Genomic DNA, 18,564 nt, shown 5'->3' on the forward strand with positions numbered 1-18,564 from the left:
GGCTGGTTTTTCCACATTCTACTCTCCATAAATCTAAGGCCATCCAAAACTCTCTGTAATGTTTTCTAACCCCACAACCATGAGACATCTGCACTCCTCTAATTCTGGCCATTTACAGACTCATAAGGTGGAATTTTCTGGATGGGACAGGGCCATGCAAAGGTCCATTGACCTCAGGCAAGATTTTCCGGCCCTGGAGCAAGCATGGCCAAAAACTCCTGCCCACAGAATGTTAAAACACAGAACGAGGCCCATCGTGGGCCAGCCATCAAACACCTACCTATTCTAAACCCATTTTCCAGGACTTTATCCTTTGCACTGATCCCTGTGGTACAACACTGTCAAGGCTTCCAGTCACAAAAACAACATTCAATCATTACCTTCTGATGCTGCCACTAAGACAATTTTGGATGCAATTTGCCAAATTGCTCTGGATCCCATGGGCTCATACTTTCTTGATAATCAAAAGCCTTATTGCAGTCCAAGTAGACATCAACTGTGCTGCCCTCAGCTACCTTGTCACTTCCTTGAAAAATTAAATCAAATTTGTTAGATATGATAGTGCAACTCTCCCAGCCTGCTGTGCTGTGGCCAGGAGACTCAAGTGGAGGCCATCTAGCAGGTATCCCTATGGCTTCTGTGAGTTTCCGGCATGAGCTCTGCGCCTGAAATGAGCTTGGAGCTGCGTAATGTAAGTTAATTCTAATTTTAATATTTATATATTATTTGCAAGCCCGGGACTGAAGTCTGCAGGTCCGCAAGTCTCTGCAGCCCCCCTCGCCCCGAAGACCAGGAGTATTTCATTCCCACGGGGCTTACAATAGTTCCCCACTTGCCCCTGAACATTGGCAGCTTGGCAGTGTTTGCCTGGCCCCCATCACTGCCCAAGGGACAAACTGGCAATGCCCAGGGGCATCTGCCACTGCCCAGGGGACATTACACAGTGCCAATATGGTGGGACCTAATGGGGACAGGGCCTTTTTGTAATTGTTAAAAGCTATTGCTAATTTTCTTTCTACAGGTGTTAACTGTGTTCTTAAATAAACCTTGTTTGATAAAAGCTCCCTCATGGGTCATTTGAACCTTGCTTGAAATGAAACATCTTATGCTTACCCTAGCCAAATTCAAATTGCAAAACATATGAACCAGGCAGACATCATAGAACACTTTGGAGCTTCTAATCTCAACTATAACAATTGGGGGTTCTTTGTGAGATTAAAATCTATATTTCTTGACTGGAAATAAAAACTGGATATAGTTTAAATTGGTAGAGATAAAGGGAAAAATACAGTTTGAATATAGTGGTGAGAATAATGAAGAAGAGCGAGAGCGTCAAACTCAAATGCCAAGTGGAGTTCTATTCATACATGCCAAAGCATTGCCAAGGTTTGATGAAAAGGATGTAAAAGCCTTTTTCATTTCATTTGAGAAAGTGGTGAAACAAAGGAAATGACCATAAACCATGTGGATATTTGATTTTGATTTGATTTATTTTTGTCACATGTATTAGTATACAGTAAAAAGTATTGTTTCTTGCATGCTAAACAGACAAATCATATCATTCATAGAGAAGGAAAGGAGAGAGTCCAGAATGTAGTGTTTCAGTCATAGCTAGGGTGTAGAGAAAGATCAATTTAGTGCGAGGTAGGTCCATTCAAAAATCTGATGGCAGCAGGGAAGAAGTTGTTCTTGAGTCGGTTGGTATGTGACTTCAAACGTTTGTATCTTTTTCCAGACAAAAGAAGGTGGAAGAGAGAATGTCCAGGGTGCATGGGGTCCTTGATAATGCTGGCTGCATTTCCAAGCAGCAGGAAGTGTAGACAGTGTGAATGGATGGGAGGCTGGTTTGAGTAATGGACTGGGCTTCATTCACGAAGCTGAAGTCGATGGCAATCTTCTTTGTTTTGTTGACATTTAAGGAGAGATTGTCGTTGCACCAGTTCATCAGATCCTCTACCTCATTCCTATACTCTGTCTTGTCATTGTTTGAGATCCAACCCACAACGGTGGCGTCAGCGGCAAACTTGAAAATCGAGTTCGAGGGGAATTTGGTGCATAAGGAGTCATAGGTGCATAAGGAGTGTGGTAGGGGGCTGAGAACATAACATTGTGGGGCACCAATGTTGAGGATCATCATGGAGGAGGTATTGTTGTCTATCCTTATTGACTGTGGTCTGTGGGTTAGAACGTTCAGGATCCTGTCACAAAGGGAGGAGCCGATGCCCAGACCACAGAGTTTGTAAATGAGTTCCATAGGAATAATGGTGTTGAAGGCTGAGCTGTAGTCAATAAATTGGAGTCTGACATAGGTGTCTTTGTTATCTAGGTGTTGCAGAGTTCAGTACAGGGTCAAGGAGGTCTGCTGTAGACCTATTGCGGTGGTAATCAAATTGTAGTGGATCCAGGCAATCTGGGAAGTTGGAATTGTTTCATGTATGACTAATCTTTCGAAGTACTTCATAATGATGGATGTCAAAGCCACCGGACAATAGTCATTAAGGCACATTGCTTGGCTTTTCTTCGGTATCAGGACAATGGTTGTCTTCTTGAGACAGATACAGACCTTAGATTGTTGTTAAGAGAGGTTGAAGATGTCTGCGAATACCGCCACCAACTGATCCGCACAGGATGTGAATGCTGAAGTCAGGTACCCCATCCAGGCCAATCCCTTTCCGTGGATTGACCTTCAAGAAAGCTGCTCTGATGATTGCAATGGTGACCTCAGATACAGATTAATCCAAGGTTTCTGGGGTGGAGGGCGTGCTCTTGCTGATATCTTGCTCAAAATGGGCATAGAATGCATTGAGCTCATCAGGGAGGAGTGCGTTGGAGCCAGCGATTTTACATGTCTTCATCTTGTAGCCTGTTACGTCTTGCAGACTTTGCCATAGTTGGCAGGGGTCCGTGTGGCTAGCCTGGGACTCTAGCTTGGTCCGGTACTGTCTTTTGGCGTCTTTGATCCTTAGATCATATCTGGCTTTCTTGTATGGGTCAGGGTCTCCTGACTTGAACATCTCAGACCTAGACTTCAGCAAGCAGTAGATAACTCTGTTCATACATGGTTTCCAGTTGGGAAACACGTGGATTTGCTTCTTTGGCACACGGTCTTCTACACACTTACTAATGAAGTCAGTTACTGTCATGGGGTACTCATTCAGGCTGGTCCCAGAGTTTTTAAATACTGACTAGTCCACTAACGCTAAGCAGACCTATGGGAGATCATCCGATTCCTCAGACCAACATTGCATGATTTTCTTTGATAGGTTCTCCTGCTTCAGTTTTTGCTTGTAAGCCGGGAGCAGGAGCACAGCTTCGTGGTCTGATTTGCCAAAGTGTAGGCGGACAATAGAGTGGTAGGCTTGTTTGATATATGTATAGAATGTTAGAATCCCTGATGGAGACATGTTGGTAGTATCTTGGTAGTATGCTCTTGAGCTTGGCCTGATTGAAGTCCGTAGCCACAATGAACAAGGCCTTGGGATGTTTCGTTTCAAGGCTATTTGTGGTGGAGTATATTTCGTCCAGCATGATCTTCATGTCTGAATGGGGTGGGATGTAAACTGCTGTCAGGATAATGGAGGTGAACTCCCATGGAAGATAGTAGGGGCTGCATTTTAGGTATTCTAGGTCTGGGGAGCAGAAAATCGCCAATGTTGCTCCATCTAGGCACCAAGGGGTGCTGATTACGAAGCAGACCACAACTCCCCTAGCCTTGCCTGAGGCTGCTGTACAATCCATTTGGTGGATTGAGAATTCCTCTGATGTGGGGCACAGTCCAGTGAAGCAGCAATGAGCCATGTCTACATGAAACAGAGCACAGTACAGTCTCTCAGTTCTCTCTGAAAAGTGAGTCTGGCTTTAAGTTCATCTAGCTTGTTTTCTGCAGATTGGACATTTGCAAGGAATAAGCTAGGGAGGCTGGCCTTGGGACCACGATGTTTCACTCATCACTGATTCAAACAAATTGCTAGATAGAGCTAGTGACGTGTTTGCATCACAATCAGAGGAGGTATGTGGGAATTATGAAATTAAAACATCCATCTTAGGTGCATATGAGCTACTGCCAGAAGCTTACAGACAACAGTTTAGAAATCTAAGGAAAGAAACTGGTCAAACATACATAGATTTTGAAAGGATCAAACAGAGTAATTTGATAGGTGGGCAAGGGCTTTGAAAATAGGCCAGACTTATGAAGCTCTTAAGAGAGAATATTATTTTAGAGCAGTTTAAAAATTCACCTCCTGATGTAGTCAGAACTCACATGGAACAGCAGAGGGTTAAAACTGTGAGGTTTGCAGCAGAAATGGCAGATGATTATCAATTAACTCATAAATCAAAGTTTGGTTTCGAACATCAGTTTCAGTTTATAAAGGATAGAAACTGGCGAAAAGAGAAAGCCTCAGGCGGTAAAGGTAAAGGAGATCCTGTGGAAGATAATAAAAACAGTGTACCTTAGTTGAAAAAAGAAATACAGGAGGATGGAAGAGAAATTAAAAGCCTCAGATGTTTTCACTGTAATGAATTAGGCAATGCAAAGTCGCAGCGTTAATGGTTCAAAAAAAGCACTGGGAAGACTGACCTGGTAAAACAGGATAAGCAAGTGGGGTTTGTTAAAATAGTAAAAGAAAACCCAATTGAAGTGCAAGAGGTGAAAAATAATGTGCAGCCTTGTCAGGAGTTGATTGATAAGAAAGTGCCAGATCTCTTTAAAGAATTTACTTGTGTGGGTAAAGTTTACTCATGTGTACCAGGAGAAGTAGGTAAAGTAGCTAAAATTTAAAGAGATACGGGAGCAAGTCAAGCATTAAAGGTAAGGGGTGAGGCATTATGGCACAGTGGTTAGTACTGCTGCCTCACAGCGCCAGGGATCCATGTTCGATTCCCAGCTCGGGTGACTGCATGGAGTTTGCACATTCTCCCGTGTCTGCTCCGGTTTCCTCCCACAGTCCAAAAATATGTTGGTTAAGTTGATAGGCCATGCTAAACTGATCCTAATTTTATGAGGATTAGCAGGCTAAATATGTGGGGTTACGGGGATAGGGTGAGATTGTTGTCGGTGCAGGGTCAATGGGCCGAATGGTCTCCTTCTGAAATGTGGAGATTCTATGATCTTATGTAGTATGAGAGGAGTATTACCAGAAAAGGTAGTAATACATGGAATTCAGGGTGAGAAGAGTTCCATTATATAAGGTGAGGTTGGCGAGTCCAGTGAAGAATGATGAATTAGTCGTAAGAGTAACACAGAGATTACCTTGTCCAGGAATACAGTTTATCTTGGGTAATGATATAGCTGGATCACTGGTGGGAATGATGCCTCCTGTGGCTCAAACATCAGTGGAGAATCAAAACAATTGAGTTGTTGAAGGATGCTTTTCCTGGGATTTTTCCTTATTGTGTGGTAACGAGGTCACAAAGTCACAGGTTAAGACAAAAGGAGAAATCAAAGAGGGAAGGTAAGAAAGTTCAATCATCAGAAACGATTTTTGATCAGATTGGAAAAGAACAAGAATGAAAATGAATGAACACCACTCGACAATCACCAGGCAAGACTGTTCTCTTCCCGTTGGGGAATACTTCAACGGTCACGGGCATTCGGCCTCTGATCTTCGGGAACGCTTTCTCCAAGGCAGCCCTCACGACACATGACAGCACAGAGTCACTGAGCAGAGACTGATAGCCAAGTTCCGCACACATGAGGATGGCCTCCACCGGGATCTTGGGTTCATGTCACACTATCTGTAACCCCCACAACTTGCTTGGATTTGCAAAATCTCACTAACCCCAAAGATGTGCTCTTAGGCCGATTGGTGTAACAAATTGTCCCTAAATTATTCTCCCCTGAATCTGGTTTCCAATGGGGGTACCATAACCATAGACATGGGTCAAGGGAGGTAGGAAAAATGCATTGTTAAGATGGCGGCGTGGGCTCGTTGGGCCGAAGGGCCTGTTTCCTGTGCTGTGTTATTCTTTGTTCTTTGTTAACTTCCCTGTCTGGAAACAATACACATCTTTGTAACCTGTGCTTAATGCTCTCTCCACTCACATTGTCTGTACCTTTAAGACTTGATTATCTGTAAAGACTCACATTCCAATCATTATTCATGGAAATTGAGTTTGTGACTTTATATGCCCTGTTTGTGATCAGAACTCCCACCCACCTGACAAAGGAACAGCCAGTTCCAAAAGCTATGGCGTTTGCTACAAATAAACCTGTTTGACTTTAACCTGGTGTTGTGAGACTTCTTACGGTGTTTACCATTGAGAATCACAGAGAGCATTAGAGCAGTAGCATCAAACTTTAAAGACAACGTTGAGGGCTTATTTTCAAGATTATCCAGAGGATTGGATAAAGGAACTCCATTTCTACTCTTTGCAATTAGAATGCACCTAATGAGTCAACCAAATTCAGTCCATTTGAAATTAATTTTTGGTCATGAGGTAAGGAAACCACTTAAATTGATCAAGGGAAAATTAGTAACTCAGCATTCTGGGACTGGGACAAGCCAGGGTAATTGTATGGAGTTATGGGGATAGGCCCTGGGTGGAATTGTAGTCGGTGCAGACTCAATGAGGTGAATGGCCTCCTTCTGCACTGTATGATTCTATGTTTAAAATGTATTTTGTTAGGAAGGAAAGCAGAAGGAGGATGTTTTTGTGGTCATAACTCAAGAGTGAAGAACAGAATCCAGATGACTCTGAATTCGACATTCCTCAAACTAAATGATAGATAGGAAGTATAGATGATAGATAGGGACAGAATGATAGGGAATGGGATAGCTTAATCTTGGGTTCGGACATAGCTTGGCACAACACTGAGGGCTGAAGAGCCTGTACTGTGCTGTACTGTTCTATGTTCTATAAATTGGACAATGAGGAAGTTATTAGGAATCGGAATAAATTACTGGGTTACCTTCCAGAGAAAAATTGAAATGACCCAAAAGTCATACATGAACAAGCATGTGGGAATTAGAATTGTTATACATAATATAGATGTGGGAAGTGCTGTTCCAGTTAAACAACATCGTTGCAAACATGACCTTTCAAGTTGGCAGAGGTTCAGAAGAAGAAGCTGATGTTTACTCAGTTTGAGATGCAGCAGCCGAAAGTCTTGATCGATCACTTGTAAAGGTGGACAAGGAGAACCAATTGTTGGACAATAACAATGTGAACAAAGAAAGTGAGCAGGTGTGGAGACAGATACAAGACAAGTTGTTTGTTTTTGAAATTGTTCCTGAATTGTTCAAATTGTCAGAACATAAATTGCATGACTGTCAAAAACAGCTCATCATCTATGTGAGGAAAAGTGTAGATAAATTAACAGTCATGTGAGATCTCAAAAAGGAGTTTGCGGAGTGGAAGTATTGTACCAATGTGGATCAAAGGAAAAGACAACAATGTGAAATCAGAGTGTTTGCTGAAATGGTACCATCATTTGAAATGAACTGCTGGCAAAATGACTGTGTACAGTGTACAGAGATGTGGATATCCAGTAAAACAGTATTGTACACAATGGATATTCCAATAACTTATAGTTGTATTTGCAGCAACGTAACTGCTACAGTATTTGTGGAGCCATGGTCAAAATCGGTTCTGAAACCAAGTAAAACAATCTGCTGTGTGCCTTATCCAAAGAGTGCGCAGAAATGATGGCGCAGATCTCAAGCAAGCAAAGGAGTTGAATTGTTTTGCACAGGAGGAGCTCTGGTCAATTAACAAGAAAAAGGACAGAGATAAAATGAACTTTCTGAATGGTCCAATTACACACAGATAATGTGTTGTCCTCCTGATCTTGCCTAGTTCTCTGAAGGCATTAGCAGAGCTAAGTTATCATCGTAACAACAAAATTGAGATCAGATTTGGAATCAAAGCAGGATTAAGAGCTGAAGGAGAATCTTGGAGAGGAAGCATTTTTTCATAAATGTTATACAGGAAGAAGTGTTCAATGGTGGGAGACTATGGCTGAAATGGACTATATTACTGTTCTGTTTGCATGTTTTGATTTTGTAAAATATGCATATTTATTGTAGATAACTAGTAGTGTAAAATTGAAAGGGTTTGAAAAATGAAACTATCTTTGAATGTTGATGGTTCATTTCTTTCTGAAGGTGAGGTGTGATGCTAGTGTACCTTTAAGAATTGTTTTTTAAAATCATGTTCTATGCAACTATAAGCAGCTTTGTTTTTCTTCATGGTTGCCAGGCTGTCTGCTAGAAGTCCTTTTATTGCTGCTTCAATGGTTTAAATGAGTTTTGTTCAGTTTTACTTTGGACTTTGGATACTTTCTGGGATTTGTTTTATGATCCTGCATTGTTATGGGGAAGCATGGGTGTCAGGTGATGTATTTTGGGTAGTTTTTTTCTTCATAGTGAATTTAAGGTTTCACTTTCAGTTCAGCTGTGTTTTTTAGTCAGAAGGTGTCCTGGTTGTCAAGTGGATAGCAGTGTTTCTCTCTCTCCCTCTCCCTGGATTGTAAAATCTGCTGGCTAGCTGGAAGCAAGACTTTTTGTCTTCTTGGAGTGAAAATTCTGGTGGTTGGCTAGTTAGCACCTTGAGAACGAAAGGACTAAATTCCAGTATCACATGAGCATTCATTTTTTTCTGTGCTAAACCTGTGGCAAGAGTTTTGTTTGTGGAATTAGTTTCATTGGAATGGTAATTAGCTGCTAAGGTTTATTACAATATTACGGTGCTTTTTTTCTTCTTTGTTATTGGTAAAAGTTAATGTTCTTTCTATACATGTTAATTGTATTCTTCAATAAACTTTGTTTGATATAAACTCCCTAGTGGGTCATTTGAATCCTACCTGAAGTGAAACAGCCCATGCTTACCCTAGCCAAATTCAAGCTGCAAAATTTATGATCCAGGCAGACTTCATAAAACACTTCAGAGTTTCTGACCTGAACTACAACAAGCGTTGTATAAATTCATTATGTGGACTGTAAAATTAGTCCGTGGAATGATTGGGAATCTTTTGGACCGTCACCATTAACAGGGGCCTCTCATTGATTACACCTTCCACTACTGAGGAACCCACAGCAGGAAGTAGCCATTGGCAGGACCAGAAGATTTTGTCCGCAGGAAGTGCTGAAAAATTTCAGCCAATGTGTTAATGCCCATCACTTCATCTGTTTTTAATCACTCAAGGGGTTAAAATTGTTGAATGCACTGGAGTTCCCCTGTGAAATGAGTACAGTAGAATTCCCCTGGGAAACTGCTGAGAACTTGTTTCCATACAGTTACAGATGAGCTGCACAAACAAGCGACAAGAGCATGGGAACTTTGATCAACAAGAAGCTGGTGGCCATAATAGTAGGTGTAAATGTTTGGATGGTGTAGCCATGTAGTCATGATTCATTAGAAATTTATTAGAATTAGACAGGAACTTAGGGACTGTAATTGCTTAACTATATTCACTTGACGTAAATGAAATAATTAATACTATTAGCTGTAATTGGCTATCAATGACTTCAAAACAAATATATACTTGTGATTGATATATCCAGATTATTTCCAAGATAACCAAAAGTATAATTGCTCATGCTATGTATCATTCAGGAAGTTTGTATGTCACCTTGTAGAAGGCAGGCTTTCCTGTTGCAGCTTGAATAAATGCCAATTTAAAACTCCAAAATCTGTCTGATCACTCGGTGGGGATGATGGTCAGGAATTGCTGGGTTGCTATTTTCTACCCTTAAACAATATAACAATCACCCTTATATTGAGGAATAAAGGTTGGTTGGGACACCATAAAAAAATCTCATATAATCGCGTAATGTTTTACATACTCCTGATAGGGGAGAGAGGGTCTTGTTTTAACATATCTTGAAAGTTGGCACTCCTGACAGTGTAGCATTTCCTTATACCTGCATTGAACTGTCAACCTATATTGATTGGTCTATGGAATAAGGCTTGAAACACTGACTGCAAGTGAGACTGCAATCACGAGTCAAAGTTGACATCTAAAATTTGTATTTCCCTCACCAATTAGTGCCTGTTTTGTGCTAAGTGATAAATGTATGTCAAACATATCATTAAATTGCCAAAGAGACAAAACACAGACTAGTTCTCCCTGTGTCTGCATGGGTTTCCTCCTGGTGCTACAGTTTCCTCCCACATTCCTGAGATGTGTGGGTTAGATTGATTGGCCATGCTAAATTGACCCTAGTGTCAGGGGATTAGCAGGGTAAATATATGGGGTTCCAGGAATGGGGTCTGAGTGGGTTTGTGGTTGGTGCAGGCCCGATGGGCCGAATGGCCTCCTTCTGCCCCTGTAGAGATTCTAAATTTCAGAAGGCTTGGTTGCATGGAAACTTAATATCATGGTGCTGTCAACAACAGAGCATGTGTTGTCCCACACCTTCAGAATGCTTTTAAATCAGGCTGCAGCAGGTATCACTCTGTCTACAGTAAAATGGAGATACTGGAGAGACAATTATTTGGATGCTCAGGTACATTCTAGGATTGTACCAAGTGCACTACAGCACATGAGGTATCTTTGCATTACACCTAGGAGTGCTCTTCATGCAATTCATACAACAATTAGGAGTTACAGAGTTATATCTTGAGTTTCAATGCTCAATTTAACAACCAAAAATCATATATGACATAACATGATCATATGTGCAACAGGTGAAACTGTGATTAGCACTGCTGCGTCAGGGACATGCATTTAATTCCAGCCTCGGGTGACTATGTGGAGTTTGCACGTTTTCTCATGTTTGCATGGGTTTCTTCTGGTGCTCCAGTATCCTCCCAAAGTCCAGGTTAAGTAAATTGGCCATGCTAAATTGTTCATTAGTGTCCGAAGATGTGCAGGATATGGGGATTAGTGGGGTTAGTGGATAGGGTGGCAGGACAGCCTAGCTTTGTTGGAGAGAGGGTGCAGACGCGATTGGCTGAATATGCTCCTTCTGCACTATAGGGATTCTATGATTCTATTTTTGAAGTAGCATTCCAAAAGTTGCATAAATGATCTCACTTTCTAACAATTTTATTCAATGGGAAAGTAATGAAATTAAGAACACGCCTAGTGAAGAGTTTTGGTCAACAGCCTATGCTTCACCATTCATGATGTGATAAAATGAGACTGCTCTGAACTTTAATGCCTTGCAAAGAAATAAAATAATACATACATCTAAAATACCATACCTCAATAGTCTGCAATCGGTGCATAAATCTGTCCAACCTTGCAAACACAAGATGTGAGGGGAACTCCCAATATTTTGGTTCTCTATCCTAAAATTAGAAGGTAAATTTTTTTGTAACAATTATCAGAGAAACATTTGGTAGCATTCTCTCACAACTATCACGCAAATATATTGATGCCAGTCCCCATTTCTCTTTGGGACACAAGGTATCAGATTCGAATCCTTTACAACAGGATAAAAACAATAAATTGATGGCAACACTTATGTAAACGTACTCAAATTTATTGTTTTAAATTAGTTACTGTAAGACATTCTGTATGTACAGTACCTTAAAGAATGTGTGCATTTCAGATCGGTTATGATCATAAACTTGGTAAAGCTTCTTCAAGACAGATATTGTCAGATGGATTGTTCCCAGCACCTCCTCTATTTCTCCCTGTAATCCTTTCATTAACTCATCTGGATTCAAAAACTGACAGGTCTACAGAAAAAGGTTTTCATTATGTTAATTATTCTTCTAAAATGTAGGATTAGTGTACTGCATCCATACAGACTGAAGATAATACCATAAATTTTAACTGAAAATTGTCAACAAAACCATAGTGCATATTTTGAAAAGCAGAATACTGCAGTTTCTGGAAACCAGAAATAAAAAATAGAAAATGCCAGAAAGATCAGGTAATGTCTGTCGAGAGAGAAACAGAGTTAATGGGCAGAACTTTACAAGATTTTTTCTAAGTGTCAAGCAGGCATGAAACTGGGAGCACTGAGATCCGTTTTGGGTGCATTTTCAAGCTTAATCTTATGCATGCTGTCTTTAAAATTTTGGGTGAGTCCATGTCTGGAGTGGGTGTCCGTGTCACCCACTCCAGAAGGCAGTGGGTGGGGCTTAATGCTCCAGGCAGCCTGTAGAGGGAGGTATTGCGCATGTGCAGACCTCTGATGCTGAAAACAGCAGCAGGGGTCTGAGAGTCAGAGAATCAGGCCTTTGCTACTGCAGGTAGCTTCAAACAGCTCCCCACCCCTGTTGCAATCACAAGCGTCCACGGCCCAAGACGCAGCACCCGTTGCCCACCGATCGTGGCCCTGCCACCCTCCCTGACTGATCGCATGCAGAGTGGCAGCAGGTCCCCTCCTCTGACAGGTCCTGCCCCCACCCACCTCCCCACCTCCCCCCCCCCCCCCCCCACCCACCTCCCCCCCCCCCACCCACCTCCCCCCCCCCCCACCCCCCCCCCCCCCACCCCACCTCCCCCCCCCCCCCCACCCCCCACCTCCCCCCCCCCCACCCCCCACCTCCCCCCCCCCCACCCCACCTCCCCCACCCCCCCACCTCCCCCCCCCCACCCCCCCACCTCCCCACCTCCCCCCCCCCCCCACCACCCACCTCCCCCCACCTCCCCCCCCCTCCCCCCCCACCCACCTCCCCCCACCTCCCCCCACCTCCCCCCCCCTCCCCCCCCACCCACCTCCCCCCACCTCCCCCCCCCTCCCCCCCCACCCACCCACCTCCCCCCACCTCCCCCCCCCTCCCCCCCCACCCACCCACCTCCCCCCACCTCCCCCCCCCTCCCCCCCCACCCACCCACCTCCCCCCACCTCCCCCCCCCACCCACCCACCTCCCCCCACCTCCCCCCCCCACCTCCCCCCCCCTCCCCCCCCCCACCTCCCCCCCCCACCTCCTCCCCCCCCACCCACCCACCTCCCCCCACCTCCCCCCCCCACCTCCCCCCCCCTCCCCCCCCCACCTCCCCCCCCCACCTCCCCCCCCCCCCACCTCCCCCCCCCACCTCCCCCCCCACCTCCCCCCCCCTCCCCCCCCCCCCACCTCCCCCCCCCACCTCCCCCCCCCCCCACCTCCCCCCCCCCCCCACCTCCCCCCCCCCACCTCCCCCCCCCACCTCCCCCCACCCCCACCTCCCCCCACCTCCCCCCCCCACCTCCCCCCACCCCCCGGCATTGCTCCCTCTTCTCACAGACCCTGGCCACCTACAGGCCTTGCCCCCACATTTCCCACCTACTCTCTAGTATTGCCCCCCACAGGCACACCCATCATTGGCCCCGCCTCCGACACTGTCCAGTAGGCATTTCCTAGGTACCTAGTAGGCATTGTCCAAGTGCCAGGCTGGCAATGCCAAGGTGTCAAGTTGGCACTTACTCTGGCACTGCCCAACAGGCACTCCAATTTGCCCTAGGCCTCATCGAGGGAACTCAATGGCCTTTAGTTCAACCGGTGAAACCAATACAACTATTCCCCATTCATGGGAAGCAGGTTTTTTCCTTGCCAGACAGAACCTCTTCCGCCAAGGTCATAAAGCCAAGCGACCCCAGATGACTGAGTACCAGGTTTGCTGAACATATTCAAAACCCTATTTTAATGAATTTAAATAAATTAGCCAGCCTTTCACCCATTTCCAGCAAGAGACTGACCACAGTGGAAATCTGGGTGTCATAAAATCACGTTGGTCAAATTATACTGTAAGAAACAAATTAAGATATGCAAAGAAAAAAACAGATTATAGCCTGAAATTGTTAAACCCAAATTTGAGTCCAGAAAGTTACAAATCACTGTCATGTCGCAAAACTGGCACCACTTGTGCTAACTACTTTCCACCTGATTTTACAGCATTTTCCCACTGCAAAATGGACGTAAAGCAGTGGTATAATTCTGCCAAATATTTCAGGATTATGACCCTTCATTAGAACTAGGAAAAATTAGAGATGTTCTGGCAACTCTAGCTGTTCGCAGGGATTTCATTCCCATGAATCCTCACAAAACATAAAATCATTAATAGGAAACTTATGCCTGCGCAGAGTTAGTGCATGCACAATGTGTGCTTTTTACCTGGAGTGGCATGGAAAGGGAGAGTGTTCAATATTCTAAACAGATGTGTGAAGTTTTGAGGCTGCAAATTACAATTACATGTACAACTACATTTGCACAGGTTTGCAATACGGGGGCGGGGTCGGGGGGGGTGCACACACGTATGATATTGTTTGACTGTCATCGGTTTTGAACTAGGGGTGAGTGGGGCAAGGACAAAAAAGTTTGTGATACAATGGAAGGCAGGAGAGATTCAACGCCAGAATATCTTGCAGGATGAAAGGTTCTGAAAAAAAAAACAAATGATGTGCATAGAGAAGGTGTGCTTCTTTCTGAAGGCCAAATTACACTTTAAGAAACAAACTAAAACATGCAAAGCAGAAATTATAGCCTGAAATTGCTGAACCCAAATTTGAGTCCAGAAAGTTATAAAATGCCAATAGGAAGATGAGATTTGGTTCCTCAAGCTTGTGCCTAGTTTTACTGGAAAAGTGCAGCAGGCCAAGGACAAAGATGTCTGCGTGAATGTAAGGCGGAGAATTAAAATGACAGGTCACTGGAAATTTGGGATCATGATTGCAAACTGAATGGAAGCATTCCACCAGGCAGTCACCCAATCTGTGTTTGGTCTTCCCGGTGTAGAGAAGACCATTTTGGGAGCAGCAAATACAGTGGATTAAATTGAAAGGAGCACTTATAAATCATTGCTTTTCCTGGAAGATGTATTTATTGCCTTGAATGGCGAGGAGAGAGGAAATTAAAAGACAGCTGTTACATTTTGCCTTTGCATTAAAAGGTGCTTTGGACAGGGGCGAGGTGTTGGGGTGATTGAAGAGTGGACAAGAGTCTCACAGAGGAAACATTTGGAATGCTGAAAGTAGAAGGGAAGAGTGCAGATGATATGTTTGGTGGTGGTATCACACTAGCAATGATCCATTGAAAACGGGGATTGGTGAGGTGGAAGGTGAAGGAGAACCATAGCACAGGTCTCAGCAGGAGGAGAAGGGGTGAGGGCAAAATAAATGCAAGGAAATGTGGGGGATACAGTCATGGATCCTGCCACCCATGGTTGTGGTGGAGGAGGTGGGGGTGGGGGGGCGGCATCCTTAGTTGAAGAAAAAAGAAAAAAAGGAGACATCTCAGAAATGTTAGTGTGAAAGGTTGCATAATTGGACCAGGTGTGTCAGAGGAGTTTAAGAATGGAGTCCTTACAGGGTGTACTGTGTGAGGAAGTGCAGTCGAGGTAGCTGTGGAAGTCATTGAGCTTCTTGCCAGAAATTGAGACAATTGAGAAGTTATGGAAGATGTTACAATCCCAGACAAAAGCTCCAAATACAGGCTACAAGGGGCAGCACCATGGCACAGTGGTGAACACTGCTGCCTCATAGCACCAGGAACCTAGGTTCAATTCCAGCCTTGGGTAACTGTGGGGAGTTTGCACATTCTCCCCGTGTCTTTGTGGATTTCGTCCAGGTACTCTGGGTGGAAACCAGAGTTTCTGAACTGTGGGTGGAAACCACAGTTCAAAGATGAGAGAATTAGGTGGATTGGCCATGTGAAATTGTACCTTAATGTCAAGGGGATTAGCAGAGTAAATACGTAGGGTTACAGTGTTAGGGCCTGGGTGGGATTGTTATTGGTTCAGGTTTAATGGGCCAAGTGGCCTCCTTCTGCAGCGTAGGGATTCTATGATATTGGTATGATCCCAGACAGTACCCCAAAATTTTGCTATGATCTAGTTAGGAACGAGAAACCTGATTTTTGTTAACAGAATATTAAATTTGAAATGCGAGTTACGTACTAAGAGAATAAAACCACAACATTTCACTGTTTTAAACACTATTAATCACTTTTATAGTACAGAAATCAACAAAACAAATAGGATGTACTACTGCAGGTGCTAATGCAGTAAAACAGACAAAAAACTAAAACAAACACATATAAACAGTCATATTGGCCGCTATTTTACTGGCTCACCCTGCCCATCAATGGGCATAGCGAGCTGCTAAAATCACATAAGAATCTAGAATTTTAAACTTAAGTTTATTTATTAATGTCACAAGTAAGCTTACATTAACAATGCAATGAAGTTACTGTGAAAATCATCTAGTCGCCACATTCCAACACCTGCTCAGGTACAATGAAGGAGAATTTAGCATGGCCAATACACCTAACCAGCACGTCTTTGGACTGTGGGAGGAAAATGGAGCACTTGGAGAAAGCCCACGTCAACACAGGGAGAACAGGCAAACTCCACACAGACAGTAACCCAAGCTGGGAGTCGAACCCAGGTCCTTGGTGCTGTGAGGCAGCAGTGCTAACTGCTGAGCCACCATGCCACCCAGGATTGCGCCCGATTTCTCGGCTCTTGTAATCTTACCAGGACCATATCAGCCTGACGCCCATTTCCGGCATGAAGCTAAATATATTATTTACATTTATTAAAATGATCATTACCATGTTGATTAGTGAGCCTGGGACACAACAGTCCGGGTTCACTTGCCTTTGTGGCCTTGCCAAGAGAGGTTCTCTCCGGTGATGGAAACTCCTTCCCATGAACAGGAACAGTCATGTTGCCCTTGCTGGTAGAAGTGGAGGCCATTAGGGCACCCCCCAGGGAGGTCAAGGGCAAGGGAGGGTGCACCCTGGGCAGTGCCAACCTGGCACCTTGGCAATGCCCACTGAGCAGTGCCTGAAGGAGACTGTGTGAGGGATTGAGACTTGAAGGGGGCAACGCCTAATGGGGAGTGGGACCAGGCCTGGGCTGTCCAACTGGGGAGGGAGCAGGAACCCTCTGAGCACTCTGCCTACAATCAGTGGAGGAGGCAGGGAGGACCCATCGCTACTCTGTAAGCAACGGGTGGGAGGAGGGGGGCCTACTGCCACTCCCTGGGCAATCAGTGGGGGGAGCAAGGGGGAGGGTCTGCTGCACATTCTGCCTGTGATCAGTAGGGGAGGGAGGGGGAGTACTGCTGCCACTTTGCAGCTCTGATCGGTGGGTTGTGATTGGTCTGGGTGGGGAGTGGGGAGGCTGGTTGTAGGGACAATAATTTCAGGTGGTGCAAAGCTCCCAATTAGCTGCGGGCCTGCCATAGTGGGGGGGTGGCATTGTTGAGGCTGGATGCAACAGCAGAGGCCTGACAGGTCTCTCTTTTTGTCAGGCCTCTGCAGTTGCAATTGTGCATGTGTAGCCAGGGATTTGCTCTTGCAGAATAGCTCCCTCTGCTGTTAGAGCATGCTGGCTGGTGAATTCAGCCCCGCCCATTGCCTCGGAGCCAGAAACAGTCTAGCTCATTTTTTCATGCACTGTGCATAAGATTGAGAGTTAAGACTCACCTAAAAAACGGACCTCCAACTTTCCCATTTTCATGCTAGCTGGACACTTAGAATTTTTTTCATAAAATTCCACCCATTATTTTCCTCACAGAGAGGAAGAGTCAGAGGCGGACCTAATGAAACTAAGGGAAGGGTAGAAATTGGAAGCAATTGGAAAGAAAGTTGAAGTTTTCCAATCAGAGCTTGAATAGGACATGGCGCTGATGCAAGCATCAAGTCACTCAAAAAGACTTGAGGCATGGGACCTCACATAGGACTGGTACAAGCTCCATATATCCCATTAAAAAGACAGGCATATCTAGGAATCACACTTGTATCCATGCCTTTCATTTGGAGGAAGTGAGATGAATTAAAAGAAAAAATGTGTAATGACAAAAGTATGTTCAACCAATTAGTAAAGAGTGGTGGTCAATGGAAACTTGTTGGGCCTCCATTTAAGAATGAAGTGGAGAGCCTTCATACCCTCCTACATCATGGTTGGGGATGGAAGTGTAGAGAGTTTAGATCTATAGTTAGGACTGGGAAACTGGAAGCTTTTAAAGTTGAGGGCAACAGAAGAGTCGTGGATGTAGGTGGGAAGAGACATGACAAGAGGAGAAAATTGGACTCAAGAAAAATATCAGTTCAGTGGAGTAGGAACACTTAAATGATAGATCTACTTCGGTAATCCTATGGATCTTGGGAAGAGGATGGAATTGAGCCGTACAGAATTGAAAAACTATGAGTTAGGAAAACACAGAGGAAAAATCATTGGAGCAGATGAGGTCATTGACTGTTTAGAAAAATATGGCTTGATGTTTAGTGATGGGGTTATGATCCAGGGGAGGAAGGAAGTAGTGTCACAGTACTGACATTTGGGGCACAATTTTACCATCCTACCCACCATGGAAATCGGAGCAGGCAAAGGGCAAACCACAGAAAGGTCCATTGACCCCTGGCTGGATTTTCCAGTTTTGCGGTGAGTGGAGCCGGAAAATCCCATCCACGATGTCTGCAAGGTAGAAGTCAGCACAGGATGCAAATTTACTGACTAACCAGCCATGGTCCCAAGATGCTGGTGAACAGCTTCCTTTAATGTGTTTGTCAAAGCTGGGGAGTCAGCCAGTATGCTTGAAATGCCCATAAAGATACAGCAAGGATTTCAGTGTATTTTACTGACTGATTGCTATTGGAGCATTTAAATAGAGTCCAAAATAGTGTTGTAAACAAGAAAAATGTAAGCAATTGTTTCTTAAATAGGTAGCAGTTTAATTTCA

General features: G+C 44.4%; 1 protein-coding gene across 1 annotated transcript in view; it reads right to left on the reverse strand.

Annotated features, from left to right (window-relative positions):
• The window catches only part of LOC145356565 (dynein axonemal heavy chain 17-like), an 811,195-nt gene that overhangs the window by 707,778 nt on the left and 84,853 nt on the right, over nucleotides 1–18,564 (reverse strand). The window contains exons 8-9 of the mRNA XM_080209339.1: nucleotides 11,476–11,628; nucleotides 11,149–11,235 (exon numbers count right to left, since the gene is read on the reverse strand). Coding sequence (XP_080065465.1) covers nucleotides 11,149–11,235; nucleotides 11,476–11,628 — 240 coding nt within the window. The remainder of the gene's footprint in view (nucleotides 1–11,148; nucleotides 11,236–11,475; nucleotides 11,629–18,564) is intronic.

This window comes from Carcharhinus amblyrhynchos, chromosome 21 (genome assembly GCF_965287045.1).
Source record: "Carcharhinus amblyrhynchos chromosome 21, sCarAmb.v2.hapA, whole genome shotgun sequence".
Lineage (NCBI taxonomy): Eukaryota > Metazoa > Chordata > Chondrichthyes > Carcharhiniformes > Carcharhinidae > Carcharhinus > Carcharhinus amblyrhynchos.